Raw genomic sequence first — 18,633 nt, forward strand, 5'->3', positions numbered from 1 at the left:
CCACACAATGCAAAAGGGAGTATGTGAAAATTCTCAGTACTTTCTGTTTAATTTTTCTATAACCCTGAAACTGTTCTAAGAAATAAATGCATTAAGTAAATAAAAAAGAAAGGCATTACAGCACAATGATTCTAAGCCAACTGAGTGTGCTTACTTGGAAAATGTATTCATTATTAAAAATATGAGGAAACAGAATGGTTTGAGTTTTTATTCTGCTTTGCCTTTGCCATTATACATGCCTGGTCCCTATCCCAAATCTAATACAAATAAAAACATTTGGGCCCTAGCCAGTTTGGCTCAGTGGATAGAGTGTTGGCCTGCGATTGAAGGGTCCCTGGTTCGATTCTGGTCAAGGGCATGTACCTTGGTTGCGGGCACATCCCCGGTGGGAGGTGTGCAGGAGGCAGCTGATCGATGTTTCTCTCTAATCGATGTTTCTAACTCTCTATCCCTCTCCCTTCCTCTCCATAAAAAAATCAATAAAATATATTTTTTTAAAAAAACACATTTGGGAGTAGGCCCCTAACAAGTATATATTTATAAAAGTTCCCAAGTGATTCTACTGTCAGTCAACATGATGCAAAAGAGCCAGGAACTTTTGAGTTAAACAGACTGGTCTGATCTCTGCTTTGTACTAAACTAGCATAACTTCTTTGTGCCCCAGTTTCCTCGAATGTAAAATGAGATGGTTAAACTTGCCAACTTGACAGATAAGAGCATGAACCAAATACTAAGGTCACTTTTGACTCAAAATTTCTTTCTCAACTATAGGAATATAAGTTTGAACTAAAATAATTTCTAAAGCACAAAATCCTTTACTTATCTTAAACCTAATCAAGATAGAAACAACTTTCATTGTTTTAACTAAGGTGATACAAACGACAGCTAAATTATCTTACCTGATAGAATAAACCAATGCTTTTTCTATCGCAGTTCTATCCCCACAAGAGCATTTAGTCTTTTGCAGCTGTTTCAGGTATTCAAAAAGATCAGCAAAAGTGTAAGTTAAGAATCTGAGATAACTGTAAGAAATCAAATACACTCAAGAAGGCAATCCAATAGATAAGATGCCATTATCTCTTACTAGTAGCAAATTTCCCATATTTCCTAACATTCATGTGAGCAAAGACCAGCACATACTAAATCCAATGCCAGCAGGGTTCAATTTCCATGTCTTAATTGATTTAAGTACCATGCTGAATGTCAAAAGTCTCATTCTAGAAAAATAAAAATTATCACCTACCCTCAGCATCTAGTACATAAAAGAGCACCTGTGCACCATATAACATTGTGTGCAATAGACAATCAAGTTTTTTTCAATTTATAGTTTCAAATAGTTGTTGAGCATTTACTGTATGTCAGGTAGTATGCTGAACAATGGAACAGAATAGTGAGCAAAACCAAGTCCCTGTTCTCATGAAGTTTACATTCTAGTAGGGAAGACAAATTAATACATGCCACATAGTAATAAATGCAATTTTAAAAAATAAAGCAAGATGAGGGGTAGGGTTATTTATTGACTGGGAGGAGCCACAAGAGAGCCTTCTGAAATGATGACAAAAATATTCTATTCTTAGCTTGATCTGAGTGATAATGTGTATTCATTGAGTTTTAGATTTAGGCTTTATGCAATCTGCTATATATAAATTATACTAATCCTAAGTGTTTTTTAAGCTGGCTAAAAGATTGACCCCTGTACCCTAATGTTCATTGCAGTGTTTTATATACAACAGCCAACCTATGGAAGCAACCCAAGTGTCCATCAATAAACAAATAGTAAAAAAAGTTCTGGTACATATATATATGTGATGAAATATTACTCAGCCACAAAAAAAAAAAAAAAAGAAATCTTACCTTTTGCAATAGCATGAAAGAACCTACAGAGTATTATGTCAGTCAGAGAAAGACAAATACAATATGATTTCACTTAGAATCTAAAGAACAAAATAAATGAACAAACAAAACTGAAATAGACTCATGGATTGGTGGTTGCCAAAGGGGAGAGGGCTTGGGGGACTGGGTGAACGAGGTGAAGAGATTAAGAACTACAAAGCAGCAGTTACAAAACAGTCATGGGGATGTAGAGTACAGCATATCTATAATAATAAAAGTATAATATGCTAATAAGACCAGACGTCCTTCCAGACGACCTTCTGAATGAAGCCAGGGCTTCAAGGGAAGCCCTGGTCCCAGGTGCCTGCTGGCAGCTGGAGGGAAGCCTGGGTCCCGGGTGCTAGAGGAAAGCGGTGCCAGCAGCCGGGGGAAGGAAGGCCTACTCTTGCATGAATTTCATGCATCGGGCCTCTCTAGTAGTCAATAATACTTTGATAACTATGAATGGTGCCAGGTGGGAACTGGAAACATCAGGGCGAACATTTTGTAAAGTATATAATTGTCTAGTCACTATGCCGTAATGCAAAATAATATTGAAAGTTTAATTGAAAAAATAAAAGCAGCAAAAATTAAAAAAAATAAAAGACTACCCCCCACTGCCTGGCTGGTGTGTGCTCAGTAGTTGAGCGTCAACCTATGAACCAGGAGGTCAAGGTTCAATTCCTGGTTGGGGCACATACCCAGTTGCAGGCTCGATCCCCAATGTGGGGAGTGCAGGAGACAGCTGGTCAATGATTCTCTCTCTCATCACTGATATTTCTGTCTCTCACCCTCTCCCTTCCTCTGTGAAAATCAATTTAAAAAATTTTTTTAAAAAAAAAGACTACCCTACCCAGTTCCAATGATGATTTTCTCTTGATTATCACAATTATTAATATACTCCCAAGTTTAGGGACTAAATCCTCATAGCTAAATAAAATTACACCTTCTAGAACTAAATACATGATCTTTCTGTTTCATTTGTATACTAGAGGCCTGGTGCACATATTCGTGCATGGGTGGGGTCCAGCCAGCCTGCCCTGATGGGGGCCGGTCAGGCCAGGCCAGCTGGGGGGAGGGGACGCAGGAGGTTGGCAGGCTGGCCCCACTCCTGGTAGGGGTGGAGGAGGCCAATCGGGGGCGGGGCCAGCCAGGGGTAGGGGCCCCAGGCAGTTGGCGGGCCAGCTCCGCCCCCAATTAGGGTAAGGGGGCCGATCAGGGTCCAAGCCGGCTGAGGGGAGAGGCCACAGGCGGTTGGTCAGCTGGCCCTGTCCCCTGGTTGAACTCCCGGTAGAGGGAAAAATTTGCTTATTAGCCTTTTATTATATAGGATACTTCACAATTGTAATACATTTACCTCTATTACCCTACAGTTCTACTCTTTAAGTCAATCATTTAATAAGCACCTACGGTATACATACAATTTAGGGTGAAAGAAAAACAAACTATTAGCCTCTACTGTCAATAAAAGATAAAAACAGAATGGTTCTAAAAGAAATTGCATAACTAATCGTACATAATAAATATAAAAAGGAATACATATGTCTTTTTTAAAATACCCAATAGCCCAGCTGGTGTGGCTCAGTTGCTTGAACATCGTCCCATGTACCAAGAGGTTACCAGTTTGAATCCCAGGACGGGCACACGGCAGGCTTTTGGGCTCAATCCCCCGTAGGGGGCGTGTAGGAGGCAGCTGATTGATGTTTTTCTCCCTCTCATTGATATTTCTGTATCTTTCTCTCCCTCTCCCTTCCTCTCTCTCTAAAATCAATAAAACATATTTTTAAAAAAACACCCTATATTTAACTATTTAGTGCTTCTTTTTCCCACTGAACCAAATTCCCAAAGTTTCTGTTTTAGAGAGGAATGCAAGAACTGTGAACTCAAACAATTCCATGATCCATTAAGAGAAAGTCCAGCATAGTGACCAAAAGCCCATCACCCCACCACACACCCCTCCCTGCAAGGAAGAAACACCTTGCAGGAAAGAATGAGAGGAAGTAATCTGAGAGCAAGAAAAGCAGTTTCAGTGGAGTGGAGTGCTAAGGGTTACTGTAGCTAAATTAAACTATAGGATACAATCTTTGTGAGGAAGAAGAAATTAGTGGCCCAAACACTTAAAGTTCTAATAGGATTTAGGACACTCTAGGCATAAAGAACATAAACAGGAGCACAGTGGTTACAAACATATACAACTTAGAATAGGTAAATCCATAGGGGCAGCAAGTGGATTGGTAGTTGCCAAGGACTTGTGGGAGGAGGGAATGGGGAGTAACAACTGATGTGTACAGTTTTTCTTTTGAGGTGATGAAAAGGTTTTGGAACTTTATAAAGGTGGTGGCTGCACATTGTGAATGTAAACATGCCACTGGATTATACAGTTTAAATGTTACCACAATTTCATCTCAATTTTTAAAAAACTGACAGGAAGAAAATCAGTGGGCAAGCCAGAGAACACTGGGAAATAAACCAGAACAGACTGTAAGAAACCAGATTATTAAAACTTTCAAAAAGGGCAGAAAAATTTAACCAGATTCAAATAGATAACAGATATTTTTAGACATCTCTTCCTGGTTTCTTAATTAAATCGGACATGACTGTTTAATTAGGGAACCCAATTTGCATCACGTGAGGAAGGTGTAACTATGAAGGAAATATAAAAGCTGGTGCAGGTATAAGCACAGCTACTCAGTGGAGTGGATATGTGCTTTATCACTAATAAAGGTTGTGTCTTTTAAAGCATATAAATGGGTAATGTAAAAAAAGCACAATGTTAAAAGTGGGAAATAGCACAAGTTCCCTCAATTTTTCTGGTCTCCCTACGTTTACACCCTTCATAATGTCACTTTGTAGTCGTTCCCCACCTCTTGAATCTGAACTGGACTGATAACGGGCTTTGGCCAACAGAAAGCACTGAAAATGCCAGTTTGCCAGTTTTGAGCCTAGGCCTCAAGAACTTCTGCATGCTTCCATACCTTTCTCTTGGAAATATGCTCTGCCACTGTGGAAGCTCAAACCAGCCTGCTGTATATCTAGAGGCACGTGGCCCAGTCACCCAGTTATCTGGCTGACACCCAGCCAACCCCTAGACATGAGAGTAAGACCACCCTAAATAAGCTAGTCTTAGACTATCTACTAACTAAGCCATGAGAAATATGAGCAAGACCATAAACAATCACTTAAGCCTGGCCACGATGGCTTTAGTACCAGGCTGATCTAAAGACTCAAGAGCAGCAGCAAACAAATGAAGTTTGGAGTGGTTTGTTATATATATCAATAGCCAACATACTAATGATAGCCGTGATAACAGAAAAGGGCCATTAATCTGGCATGAAAACTAGTCATCAAATACTAATTTGTTCAGTGTGGTTTACGTTTTATATACAGATATACAACTATAACTAAAGAGAAAAAGAAAACCTAACTATTAAAATACTCTGTGATTGGTAAGCCACCCTCACCCTTTTCACTAAAAGTACTTAAAACCATTACAAACATAAATGCAATATTTTATAACAAGGCCTTTGGAAAACAACTATCACATGACAGCAACTGACTGTACATAGAGGGGAAGTATTTTTATGACAACTGAAATTGGAATTATTAGGTTTTTTTCCTTTTAGGTAAGAAAATTCTCCAGGGACTTCTAAATTTTCTAGGTGTTACTATGGAGACTTAATTTTCAGATGCACTTGACTATAAGAGCAACTTTTTAATATAAAGCAATCAAACATTACTTCAAAAAGTAAAAAATTCTAACCATACTAATTCAATATCTACCACAAAAAAATCTAACGTATTTCAATAGGCAACAGAGATCTCTCTTATCTTCAATGAAAAACTAGCACTGCTTTAATGGTCAAGTCACTGACCTATTGCTGCCAATATCAACAAGTTCTATCTATTGCTGAGAGGGTAATTTTGTATGCAAGACAAGGACCAAGGCACTCATGACTGAGACATAAATAGGAGTCACTTTTTTTAAAAAGGCAATGAAACCTTTACTAATTTTTAAAATCATTTCTGAGTTTCACATGATCTTTTTACTAAACCAGTTATCAAAAAGTAAAATCTGTTTTTAAAGCATTTAAAACAAGTGAAAATTCCTGTGTGGGTTTAACAGCATTAAATTTTAAACACTTAACATATCCAGATAAATTCTCAGAAGGAAACAATTTAGTTGATTATATTTAAACATTCTAAATGCTCTTCTCCTTTGTAAATGAGGTCTGTGGGTGTTAGAAGTTCAATGTCCAGGACTATCTTACAAATGCACTGGTACATTCACAAAAGCTACCAAAAAAGGATTTTCCATCCATTAATGTTTTGCTATATAAAAAAGGTAGAGATATTCAATAAAACTCTAAAATATTTCAAAGAATAGCATAATTTATTTGATAGAAAGAAGTAAAGAATGACTAAATTTATGGTTAACAAATATTCTAGAAAAATTGCATTCTCTCTCTCTTTTAAGAGCACTAGTCTCATATATAAAAAGGTGAATATAGGTTTTCTCAGACCATGGCACAAAACCTAACTTCCTGCCCTCCAAGTACTGCCCTCGGTTAAATTACAGGTTACCCACTCGTTTTGATACTAAGCCTGCAATATACATGAACCTCACCATGTTACATTAATTTCCTGCCCTAAAATAGCTAGTCTACAACTCCTACCCTCCTTTTCTTTTTCTTTTTCTCTCCAAGTAAAATATCATATGCCATAATTCTAGTTCATCTTTTACTCCTCTCTCCTTTTTAAATGTTTTAGCATTCAATCAAAATATAAAGGGATTACAGAACCACCTCAAGAAATAGTGTTTTCTAAAACCTCTAAGAAAAACCTTTCCTAAACAGCTATAACAACCAACTAATCTACCCCAGGAAATAAATAAATCTCCTAATTTATACAGGGTGGGACAAAGGTAAGTTTACAGTTGTTTGTATGGAAAATAAAACAATAAATAATAATACAAGAATAAACTCTGTGTACTCACAACTGTAAATCTACTTTTGCCCCACCCTGTATATGCTGCAAATTCTCACTGTCCCCAGACACATAAAATCTACAGTATGACTATTTTAATCTATTTCCTTTTCAAAAACAGTAACACTCCTCTAATCAGGAAGACTTCTAGAAACATTAAGCTTAGAAAATCAAAACCCTGGAGACAGAAAATAATTATTAATAGCTAAGATGTATTGAATCTACCTACTCTGTGCCATGCTGTGTTTTTCATGCATTAACCTCCACAATGGCACTGTGAAGTAAGTACTATTATCATCAGAAGAAAGTCAAATTCTCAAAGTAAGTAATTTTACTCAGGTTCAATTAGTAATTGTTGAAACTGGGATTCTAAAGCAATCTAACTATACAGAGCTTTGCATTCTTTAAGTGAAAAAGCATATATATTACAGACCAAGCTTTATAAAAGCAACCCCCCAGATCTTCCTTACAATCTACAGTATTGATTAATATTAGTAATATCATTCAGAGCATAAGTCTAACAATTTGGTGATATAGATCTCCCTGTTCACAGTTACTAAGGTGCAGCACATCTGACAGTTTCTTTTTTTTTTTTTTAGTATGTTTGTTTTTTTCAGAGCGAGAGAAAGAAAGAGATAGAAACATCAATGATGAGATAGAATCACTGATCGGCTGCCTCCTGCATGCCCACTACTGGGGATCAAGCCTGCAACCAGGGCATGTGCCCTCAACAAGAATTGAACCAGGACCTCCTGGTTCATGGGTCGACGCTCAACCAATGAGTCACAACGACCAGGACAGGTGCAGCACATTTGTAGGAACAAGTAGTATTACTACTAGGACCAAACCACATTAATGAGTTGGGGAGATTGGAGGGGAGATACATGCACACACAAGGAAAGATGACATTTATTATTAAAAAGCTACTACATTATCATATTAAATAGTCCTAAGCTGTTATATTTTCGAACTCGGCTGTTTCTATATCCTTCAGAACAGTAAAGTACCTGCTATTCATGACAACTGAAGTACAGCAGTTCCTCCACTAACATCATCATTTCATTATAATATTAATGAGATGCTACAGGAACTTAACTACTATTTATATCAATTGTCCTATGGTAAAACTGCTTTTCTTATACAGAATTTTGCTTAAAATTATAGAACCTATCAACATTGAGAACTCACTGTATCATAAAATGGTATCAAAAATCATTTTCAGCATTATATAAAATATAGATTTTAGAACAATTCCTACAAAAGTTTGACATCATTTTTCTAAAAAGTTTAGGATGATAGTATTCCCCCATCTCTCAACTCAAACTCTTATTCTCTCTTCTTCCTTAGAAGGCAAACATTCTCAAATCCTTGTTTTCTGTCCACTTCTAACTTGCACACCCCAACTTAATAGTCAAGCTTCTCAAAGAGTGGCCTACACTCATTATCTTCCACTTCCTTACCTCCGTCCTCTTTGCTATATCTTCTGTATCCAGCTTTCCAGTTAAGTTATTTTTGCTAAAGTCATCAATGTCTCCTTATTCCTAAATCTAATAAACAGTTTTCAGGTCTTATTTGCCCTTTTAAGCTGGGATTTAACATTTCAGGTCCCTTTTTCCCCTACCCTCCTCATCTTTTAAATTCTGGTCAGTTTCTTCCACATTGCCACTCTCCTGTTCCCCTCTACCTTACTACTTTTTGCTGGACTCATTTTCCTCTGCCTGTCCTTCAAATGTTGGATGGTCCCTGGCCACCTTCTCTTCTGTTAAGAATCCTCAAAAGATTATCTTAACTTCCATTCAACCATGCTATATACTACACCTCTAACTCTCTTGCCCGCACAACTCCCCTGGCAAGGTTCCAAAGCCTCCCACCCATCTTCAGGCTGCTCAAACTCAACATGGCCACAACTGAACTGATCTTGGAAAGCCAAAGAATAGAGCGTTGGGAAGTGTACATGTACAGGGAGTTTTATTTTGTTAGCAGTGGGGGATGTTCCCTATTATCCACTGGGTGAATGATTTTATTATCCTAAAATCATTATCCATCCAAGCTTTCAAGACAAATAGCTGGGGGACATGCCTGACTCCTTCCTTTTCTTTTTTCTTTTAAATATATTCCATTGACTCTCTACAGAGAGGAAGGGAGAGCGATAGAGAGCCAGAAACATCGATGAGTGAGAAACATCGACCAGCCACCTCCTGCACACCCCCCACGGGGGATGCGCCGGCAGCCAAGGTACATACCCTTGACCGGAATCAAACCTGGGACCCCTCAGTCCGCAGGCCGACGTCCACTGAGCCAAACCGGCCAGGACTCCTTCCTTTTCTTGACCCAAAGAGCCAAATAAATCATCAAATACTAAAGTAAGGTTGTAAAACATTATTATTTTCAAATCCCCTCCCTTCTCTTTACTCCCTCATCATTTCTCAACATTAGCTTGTTTAGGCTTTCCCATAATATTTATAATTGCTTATGGCTATCATACTTATCATATAACATGTATATGTCTTCATTAACCTGCAAACTTAGTGACAGGAAACCGTGTCTTGTTCTTTTTATCCAATGCACCTAGGAACATATAAAGAGTAATAAACATAAATCTGGTGAATGAGTGATTCCAAGAAGCTAAGTAACACCTCAAAAGATGTACAATTTATTAACAGTAGAGTAGGAATTTATGTGTAGTTCATCTTGCCAGCATTTTTCAATAATTAAGTACCATCATGGTACAGCAATAGCATATCAGCAGTACTCTGCATATTCAAAGTGACAAAATATTCTTTTCTTATGTTTCTACGTATATTTTAAGTTTTCTATAATGATCACACATCACTTTCAAAATCAGTGAGAAAACAGTATTTTTAGAACAAACATGAATGAAAAATCTTTTGTTTTTAGGACATGTTGTGAAACTGGAAGCTGGAGTTGGGTGGATGCATTAGGAATCTAAGAGAAAATACCAAAAAAGAGGTACTGCTTTAACTGAACTTGAGTTAAGCTCACCCAGTGACTGTAAATAGGTTTACAGTTTCATCTTAGCCAGTCAATGATTTACATGAAAATTGACCTTTCAACCAAAGATGTTGGCTAATAATGGGGGGCAGGGAATACATGAAAATTTATCTCAAATTCATTTTTCAGATTTGAACTCAGTCATAAAAATACAAGAGGAGAATTTAAGTGAATATCTGTACCACCCATTTCAAAGTGTTATCTGAATCTCTGGACCCTTTTAGGGGACCCATGAGGCCAAAACTATTTTCATAACAATAATAAGATGACATTTGCTTTTTCATACAATAGTTTTCCAGAAGCAACATATCCTCTGATAAATATTGCAAGAGTTTAAATGCAGAGGCAGATATGAGAATCCAGCTATCTCCTATTAAGCCAGAGATCTGCAAAATTGTAAAAATCCTCAATAATCTTTTATTAGAGAAAATAAGATTTTTTTCATTAAAAAAGGCTTATGGTAACATGTAAAGAACTTATTGTTTCTTAATAAATTAATATTTATACATTTCTCAGTTTTAATTTCTAATGTGGCAAATGTCTACAGATGTAACCCCACATGAAAAAGAGCTCCTCGAGATCCTCAAAAGGGATCCTGAGACCAAAAGTTCAAGGACCGCCAATTTATAGAGCTTGAGGAAGGGGCAAGCTTCTCTAAGCATGACCCCAAAGCAAGATCAACCAACCGTTATGTTGACATAAATATTTTAAACTTCTATACATCCAAAATTAAACATAAGCAAAATTACAAGAAAAGTTGACAAATTGGGGGGAATACAACATACAACAATGGGTTCATAGTATTTACATATGAGGAGCTCTTTCGCATCACTAAGGAAAAGTCAAACACCCACCAAAGCACCAAAAACACCAACAAATTAGCAGAAATCAAACACCATGCTTCATTTAAATCCCCATTTTATTGATTTTAGGGAGAGAAGAAGGGAGAAGAGGGGAGGAAAGGAGGTATGGAGAGAGGGAGAGAGAAATATCGATGTGAGAGAGAAAACATCAATTGGTTGTGTCTAGCAAGAGCTCCAACCTAATACCAAACCAGAAACCTAGGCATATGACCTGACCAGGAATCGAACCTGCTTCCTTCATGTGCAATGGATGACACTCTAACCAACTGAACCACACTGGCCAGAGCTAATCCCTATCTTATGTGTTCACAACAAGTTACTTTTAAACTTAAATTGCTACTACTGGAATTCTATTTTAAAGGTGCTTAGGGGATTTACTGTTCAGGAATCCAGAAACAAATACTTTTGCAAAACCAAAGGACATTTTAAAAAATAACTTAGGTTTCTTGATAGACAATACATGTTTAGTAAAAAATAAATAAATAAAACTAATATATTTGAATAATAGGATTATAAGTATAACTGGATTATAAGTATAAATATACATAGTTTGAAGAAATTATTTTATCTCTATATTGTTGCAGTCAATGCAATTACACTGCACACACTTATTAACAATGTGCTGTTTTACTCATTCTTATGAATTTATTCCCATGTTAAATATTCTTCTACGTCATCATTTTTAATCCTACTGAATAAATACCATAGAATTATTGAAAAGATTAAATAAGTGTACTGTACAGCATGGTGGAAGCACTATTTAAGTAGTTTTATTATTATTAGTCCCAGGCTAAAATTTTCATAAACACACATGTATATCTAAATTTGTGCACATACCCTAATTTTTTTTTTCTTAAAATAAAGTCCCAGAAGTAGAACTCATACTCTTCTGAAGTACTCTCCAGAAAGAATATATAAATTTATTTTCCTTCAGCAACACATCTCCCAAAACGCTGTCACCAACTATTATATTTTTAATTTTTGCCAATGTATTGGAGAGCAAGGGTATTTTTGTCTCATTTTATTTTTGTGTTTCATCATTTATACTAAATTGAACACTCTTTCTTTCACATGTTGACTAATTTTATTTCTCCTTATGTGAAATGTCAAAATACTTTAAAGTGGCCTGGCTGATGTGGCTCGGTAGTTGAGAATCAAACTATGAATCAGGAGATCACAGTTCGATTCCTGGTCAGAGCACCTGCCCAGGTGGCAGGCTCTATCCCAAGAAGTGGGCTTGTAGGAGGCAGCCGATCAATGATTCTGTCTCATCATTGATATTTCTTTTCTGTATCTCTCTCCCTCTTTCTTCCTCTCAATAAAAATATATTTAAAGAATATATTTTTTAAAGTAAATTACTCCAATATTCGTGGTCAGAAGAGTCATATATTAAATTTCACTAAAGCGTATGCATTACCATTCTACATAAACATGTTTGCTTTTATAATACACTTTTATAAAGAGAATTATATGCATTCATTCCATAACTCTCAAGTTAGCATCTTTCACTAATATTTTAAAAACAAAAACACGACTGCCAAAGTCTAAGAGGGGATTAGGGTTCAAATTAAAGTCTTTAAAACTACCTAATTATGCATCACAGCATCTCCATTAATACATTTATTTAAAAGAATAGGGCATTGACATGAAAAATGTTCACAATATATTAACAGTGAAAAAGGAACACAGAACAGTTTGTATAGCATGATCTAGTTATAATTTATATGGTGAATATTTAATACAGAATTGGGAAGAAGAGAGAACCAGTTGCTGTCCTAGGTGCTAGGAACCCAGTGGTGAGCATGATAGGCAAGATCTTTTCCTGTTTCCCTAGAAGAGCTTACATTGAACTCTGATTGTTAATAGGTATCCTGACTTTATTTGGATTTACTTTTAGTACTAAGCCACAATATATTACAACAATACAATTTTTCTCAATTGCTTCCCAAATATAACTTTGAATCCAAGGAAAGTAAAAAGGAATATAGCTAACATACTACTTTCTGGATTTTAGAGCAGGAATTATGATACAGAAAATTTAGGAAGTTATACACACATACACACACACACACACTATATGTGTGTGTGTGTGTGTGTGTATATATATATATATATATATATATATATATATATTAAAGAAAAAAGTCTCAAAATCATTTTTGTCTTATTTATACTCAAATTCTTTTTCATTATCCAAATCTAAAGTTCAGTTGATAATATATTTCATTAAAATGTTAAGTTGCAGAATACTGATATAATCCCAATTTTGCTTAAAAACCATTTTTAGTAGTATATATAAATGCTGTACACTCCTAAAAAATGTCTTGAACTAACTTACCAGAAATTTCTGGAGATAGGCATAGGTGGAAAGTGGACAGATGGGAATCAAGAAAACTTTACACTTTTTATTGTGTATGCTTCTATACTCTTTGAGTATCTGTGGTAAAATACCATCTTTATGATAAAAATGAGAAATAAAATATTTTAAAGTTTCAATGCCAGAAGAAGAACCAGGCATTTGGGCCCATCAAAATTTCCCTATATAGCACCTTAATGCCCATCTATATGGAATTGCGTGAATAAAAAAATCATTGCTATACAGGTATAAAAAGCAGTAAGGAAGAGCTCCATACACTGTGATTTCCAGGATTTTTGTTTAGTAAAAAAACACAAGATGAAAAATAAAGTATAAGTTTTATCTAAGAAGGAGAAATATGAATAAATATACATACATATTTTTAAGTAATCCAAAACTAATATAATTGATTACCTCATATTATAGTTTTGGAACCATATAAATATTTTAAATAATTATAAAACAAAATTAGATCAAAATGCAAATAGGTTACTGCTAAAAATTGACAGCAAAATGAAGTATATATCAGTTGACTTAACCTCAGAAAAATCATTTTAAATGATTTTAAGACAGTAATTCAACTGAAAATCCCTAGAATTTAAATTGCAAGAATTCTTAAACTGTTTTCAGCAACCATTTTCTACAATTTCAAAATAGCAATACTACTAATACATATACGGATATATGTAAATAATAAAGCAAGACATTCACTACTCTCAAGATTTCAGCATAAAAGAAAAGAGCTATACATACAAAGCTTAAAAAATTAAAGAGAAAACTCTAAACCCCTAATCTTAAAAGCAAATTTGGAAAAATTAGTGTGAACTCATGGTGTTTGTTTCTCATTTAAATATTCATACAATAAATTCAGCAAGTTACAGAATATAAAATCAAAACAAAAATCAGCCTTATATTTTTATACACTACCAATATTCTGAAAAGGATATTAAGAAACAATTCAGTTTACAGTAGCATTACAGTTTTTCAATTTATTAGTACCAAATAGGAATAAATTTAATCAAGGAGGTATAATACTTGAAAACTATAAAGCATTACTGAAAGAAATTAAAGAAGACTTAAAAAACAGAACGACATCCCATGTTCACGGATCAGAAGGCTTAATATTGTTAAGATGTGAATACTAACCAAAACAATGTATAGAGATTCAACACAATCCCTACCAAAACCCCAAAGTCCTTTTTTGCAGAAATGAAAAACAGGATCCTAAAATTTGTATGGCAATACAAAGGATTCTGAATAATAATAACAATAATAAATATATCATTAAAAAAGCCAAGTTGGTCTACTTAAACTTCCCAATTCAAAACTTACTACAAAGCTACAATAATCAAGAGAGTACACTACTGGTGTAAAGACAAAAATATAGATCAATGGAATAAAATTGAGTGTCCACAAATAAGCCTATGCATCTATGGTCAACTGATTATCAACAAAGGTGCCAAGACCATTCAATGGGAAAAGAACAGGCTCTTCCACAAATGGAACTTAGACAACTGGACCCTCACCTTACACCACATAGAAAAATTAACTCAAAATGAATTAGGGACCTAAATATGAGAAATCTATAATAATAAAAGCATAATATGCTAATTAGACCGGACAGCCAGATGACCTTCCAGAAGAAGCAGGGGCTGCGAGTGCCGTGGCTGCAAGGGCCGAGCCCCTTGCATGAATTTTGTGTATCGGGCCTCTAGTAAGACTATAAAATCCTTAGAAGAAAACATATGGGTAAACCTTCATGACTGGATTTGGGAATGCTTTTTCAGACATGACACCAAAAACACAAGGAGGAAAAAAGAAGTACTATAGGTACATTCAATTTCATCAAAATTTAAAACTGTGCATCAAAGAACACTAGCAAGAGAATAAAAAGACAACCCACAACATGGGAGAATGTATTTTCATATCATATATCTGATAGGGGTCTAGTATCCAGACTATATAAAGAACCTTTACAACTGAACAAAAAGACAACCCACTTCAAAAAAGACCAAAGTACTTGAAAAGACATTTCTCCAAAGGAGATATACAGCAAGCCCATGAAAAGATGCTCAACAGCATTAGTCATTACGGAAATGCAAATTAAAATCGCGATATCAGTTCATACCAACTAGGATATCCATTATCAAAAAAATGGAAAAGAACAGGTTTTGGAAAGGATGTGGAAAAATCAGGACTCTTACACACTGAAGTGTAAAATGGTACAACCACTGGGAAAACTGTTTTTCAGTTTCTCAGTAAATTAAACATAGAATTACCATGACCCAGCAAATCCATTCCTAGGTAAATACCCAAGAAAACTGAAAATTGCTCAAACAAAAACTTGCACACAAATAGTCAAAGCAGCACTGTTCAAAACAGCCAAACTCTGGAAATAACCCATCAACTAAACAGATAAATAAAATGTGGTATATTCAGACAATGGAATATTATTCAGCCATAAAAAGCCATGAAATACTGATACATGCTATAACATGGATGCACCTTGAAAACATTATCCTAAGTGAAAGAAGCCAGATACAAATACAAACAGCAAAATTAAAGCTATTTAAGAGGTTGAAGTATTCAGTAAAAGAACCCATATTGTTTATTTATATTTCTCACTCTCTGGGAAAGCTCTTAAATTGATATATGTAAATGCACTTGTACATCAAGCACATATTGTCTTAGAGACACAAAAAAAGGTCCTGTAAAAATTAAAAACTTCATAAATCCCCACAATACAATTACAAGTCTAAGTACATCCATAATGATGGAGCCGGGCCTGTTCATATTTAAATACTGTCTCTTTACATTATCTCTTGCAGGATAAGCTACTTGGTAAAAATAAAGAAATTTGTCAGGTTTCATTGTTCTAAATCTCTCTTCTATACTCTCCGAATAAAATCCTGGAAGACTTGGGGGTTTTGTAGTAGCTGGACAGGTTCAATGTTTCAAAGGTACTATGCTTACTAACTAGTGCAACCTAGCACATGAGTTCTTTCATTCATTCAGCTATACATCCAAAGAGTTCAGAACTACTCAGCATTAAGCACATAGTATAAGTGCTATATCTCTGCCTCTTTCCTTTTCCTACTATTGTTCTTTCATATTTAAACAAAAGCCTAGTAACTTTATAATTTTTTTTATCAAAACTTAAATGTTCCGAGAAACATCAGTGATAGCTTGATGACCTAGCAAGTCTATACCATGTAACCACCATGTATATAGTATTCATCTAACTACCATAACAAATTGCCTTTAACTCAAATATGTACTACATGACCCAATACAGAAAGCACTGTGCTCTACACTGCAAAAATACAAAGCAGAGGATAATATTTTTTGCCATACTGGAATTTATAATTCCCTAGAGAGAGACAAAAACAAGTTAACTAGAATACACAGTAGAACAGAAAGAGGGGGATAGAGGGTGCTACGGGAGTCGCATGCAATTGCCTTGGGGTAAGGCATGGAAGACTAAGTGGCTGAGTTGCCTTTGGGACTGTGAAAGCTGGATATGTCTTTGAAACAGAAGGGGAGAGAACATAAGACAAAGAATAGACTAATGAAATTCCATCAGGACCATGACAATGACAACATCTAACAAGCATATCAATAAGAATTTCAATGTACATCTTAACAGTTGTGCTAAAATATGAGAGAAAAATTATTACCTGCTATAGCAAACACATGACAAAGCAATGAGACAAATCAGTGAAGTGTTTTAAAACCACATACACTTTATAATAGACTATATGATCAGACAGAATGACAACAATATTACAGAATAACATAATTCCTGAACAATATTTTAAACCTTCACTGTCCAATACAATAACCACTAGCAACATATGAGCACTTAAAATGTGGCTACTCCAAATTAGGAACAACTACACGTGTAAAATATCCAATAGGTTGTAAAGATTTAGTACCAAAAAAGTAAAATATCTCAGTAAATTTCAACTTGATTACATGTTGAAATAATATTTTGAATACATTGGATTAAACAAAATATGTTATTTAAAATTACACGTGACTCACATTTGTGCCTTGCATTATATTTCTATTGAATAGCTCTGGTTTAAACAATTGCTTAATATTAATATTGTTCAGATTTATGTACTTGCTTCATATAGTTTCTTCAAGTTGGTATCACTATAATCATTTGATCATAGTGATACAATGTAACATCTCAAAACATGTATGCCTCAGTGTCTAGATACTGAAAGGTGAAAAACAACCAAAAAAGTTTGTCAGCTTCTTAACTAACATTTCGGAGGAAATATAGAAAAAACAATCAACTAATAACATTTTCAGATACATTTACCAAGCAGTTAATACTCTGGGCACTGGTGGCTGACATGAGATTATGTTAGGTAAGAACTACTTAATGATACAAATACATGGGATCTAGGAAATAGGAGAGTGGGCACTGAAGAACAATTAAAGAAATCAGAAGATGATAGCTGTACTGCGAGACCTGCAGAAGAATCAGGCCAGATCCCAGTAGTAAGACGAGGACTCCAGGAAAAAGGAAAATTAGAGAGGGTGGGGCAGAATCTACAGAAGCCTGATAAAACTTGAGGGGGAAAAACTAAGATTATGATCATTGCAAACAGTGCAAGAAAAGATAAATGGCAACAATAAAGTATTTTTTAAAAAATAAAAGCAAAGAAAATGCGATTGTCAATTTGAAAAGTTTCATAGTTCCTTAAAATATTAAACAGGCCCTAGCTGGTTTGGCTCAGTGGATAGAGTGTCGGCCTATGGACTGAAGGGTGCCGGGTTCGATTCCGATCAAGGGCACATGCCCAGGTTGCAGGCTCAATCCCCAGTAGGGGGCGGGCATGAGGCAGCAGATCAGTGATTCTCTGTCATCATTGATGTTTCTATCTCTCTCTCCCTCTCCCTTTCTCTCTGAAATCAATAAAAATGAAATCAATCATTTTTAAAATATATATTAAACAGAATTACCATACAACCTAGCAATTCTACTACTAAGTATACATCCAGAAGATCTGAAAATGTGTCCGCACAAAAACATGTTTACAAATGTTCATTATTCATCCTAGCCAAAAGGAGACAGCAATCCAAATGTCCATCAATTAATGAATGGATAAAAAAGTGATGGCATTTCCATACAATGAAATATTATTTATCAATAAAAGAGAACAAAGTGCTGCTGATAAATGCTGTACCAGAAATGAGCCTATAAGACATTATGGAAAATAAAAGAAGCCAGTCACAAAAGGTCACATATTATATGATTCCATTTATATAAAATGTCAAGAATAGGAAAATCCATACAGAGTAATTAGTGGTTGCCTAGAGCTGGGAAGAAGGGGAATGTGGGGAATGACTGCTAGTGGGTACAGGATTTCTTTTAGGGGTAATAAAAAATGTTCTAAAATTAAACTGTAATGGTTACATGACTCTGTGAATACACTAAAAACCACAACTTTTTGAATCAATTTTATGATATGTGAGTTATATACCAATAAAACTGTTTTATAAAAGGAAATGTGATCATTGTACACTACTTC

General features: G+C 35.3%; 1 protein-coding gene across 9 annotated transcripts in view; it reads right to left on the minus strand.

Moving 5' to 3' along the window:
- Positions 1-18,633, minus strand: part of GSK3B (glycogen synthase kinase 3 beta) — a 175,504-nt gene that overhangs the window by 145,045 nt on the left and 11,826 nt on the right. For 6 of the 9 annotated variants that reach the window (XM_036348928.1, XM_036348930.1, XM_036348925.1 and 3 more), the window contains exon 2: positions 9,373-9,423. The exons of 2 other annotated variants lie outside the window; for them this stretch is intronic. In XM_036348928.1, the coding sequence (XP_036204821.1) occupies positions 9,373-9,423 (51 nt within the window). Of the gene's footprint in view, positions 1-9,340; positions 9,424-18,633 lie in introns of those variants that run through there. One more of the 9 variants, XM_036348932.1, reaches the window with a different exon arrangement.

This window comes from Myotis myotis, unplaced genomic scaffold, assembly GCF_014108235.1.
Source record: "Myotis myotis isolate mMyoMyo1 unplaced genomic scaffold, mMyoMyo1.p scaffold_m19_p_2, whole genome shotgun sequence".
NCBI lineage: Eukaryota > Metazoa > Chordata > Mammalia > Chiroptera > Vespertilionidae > Myotis > Myotis myotis.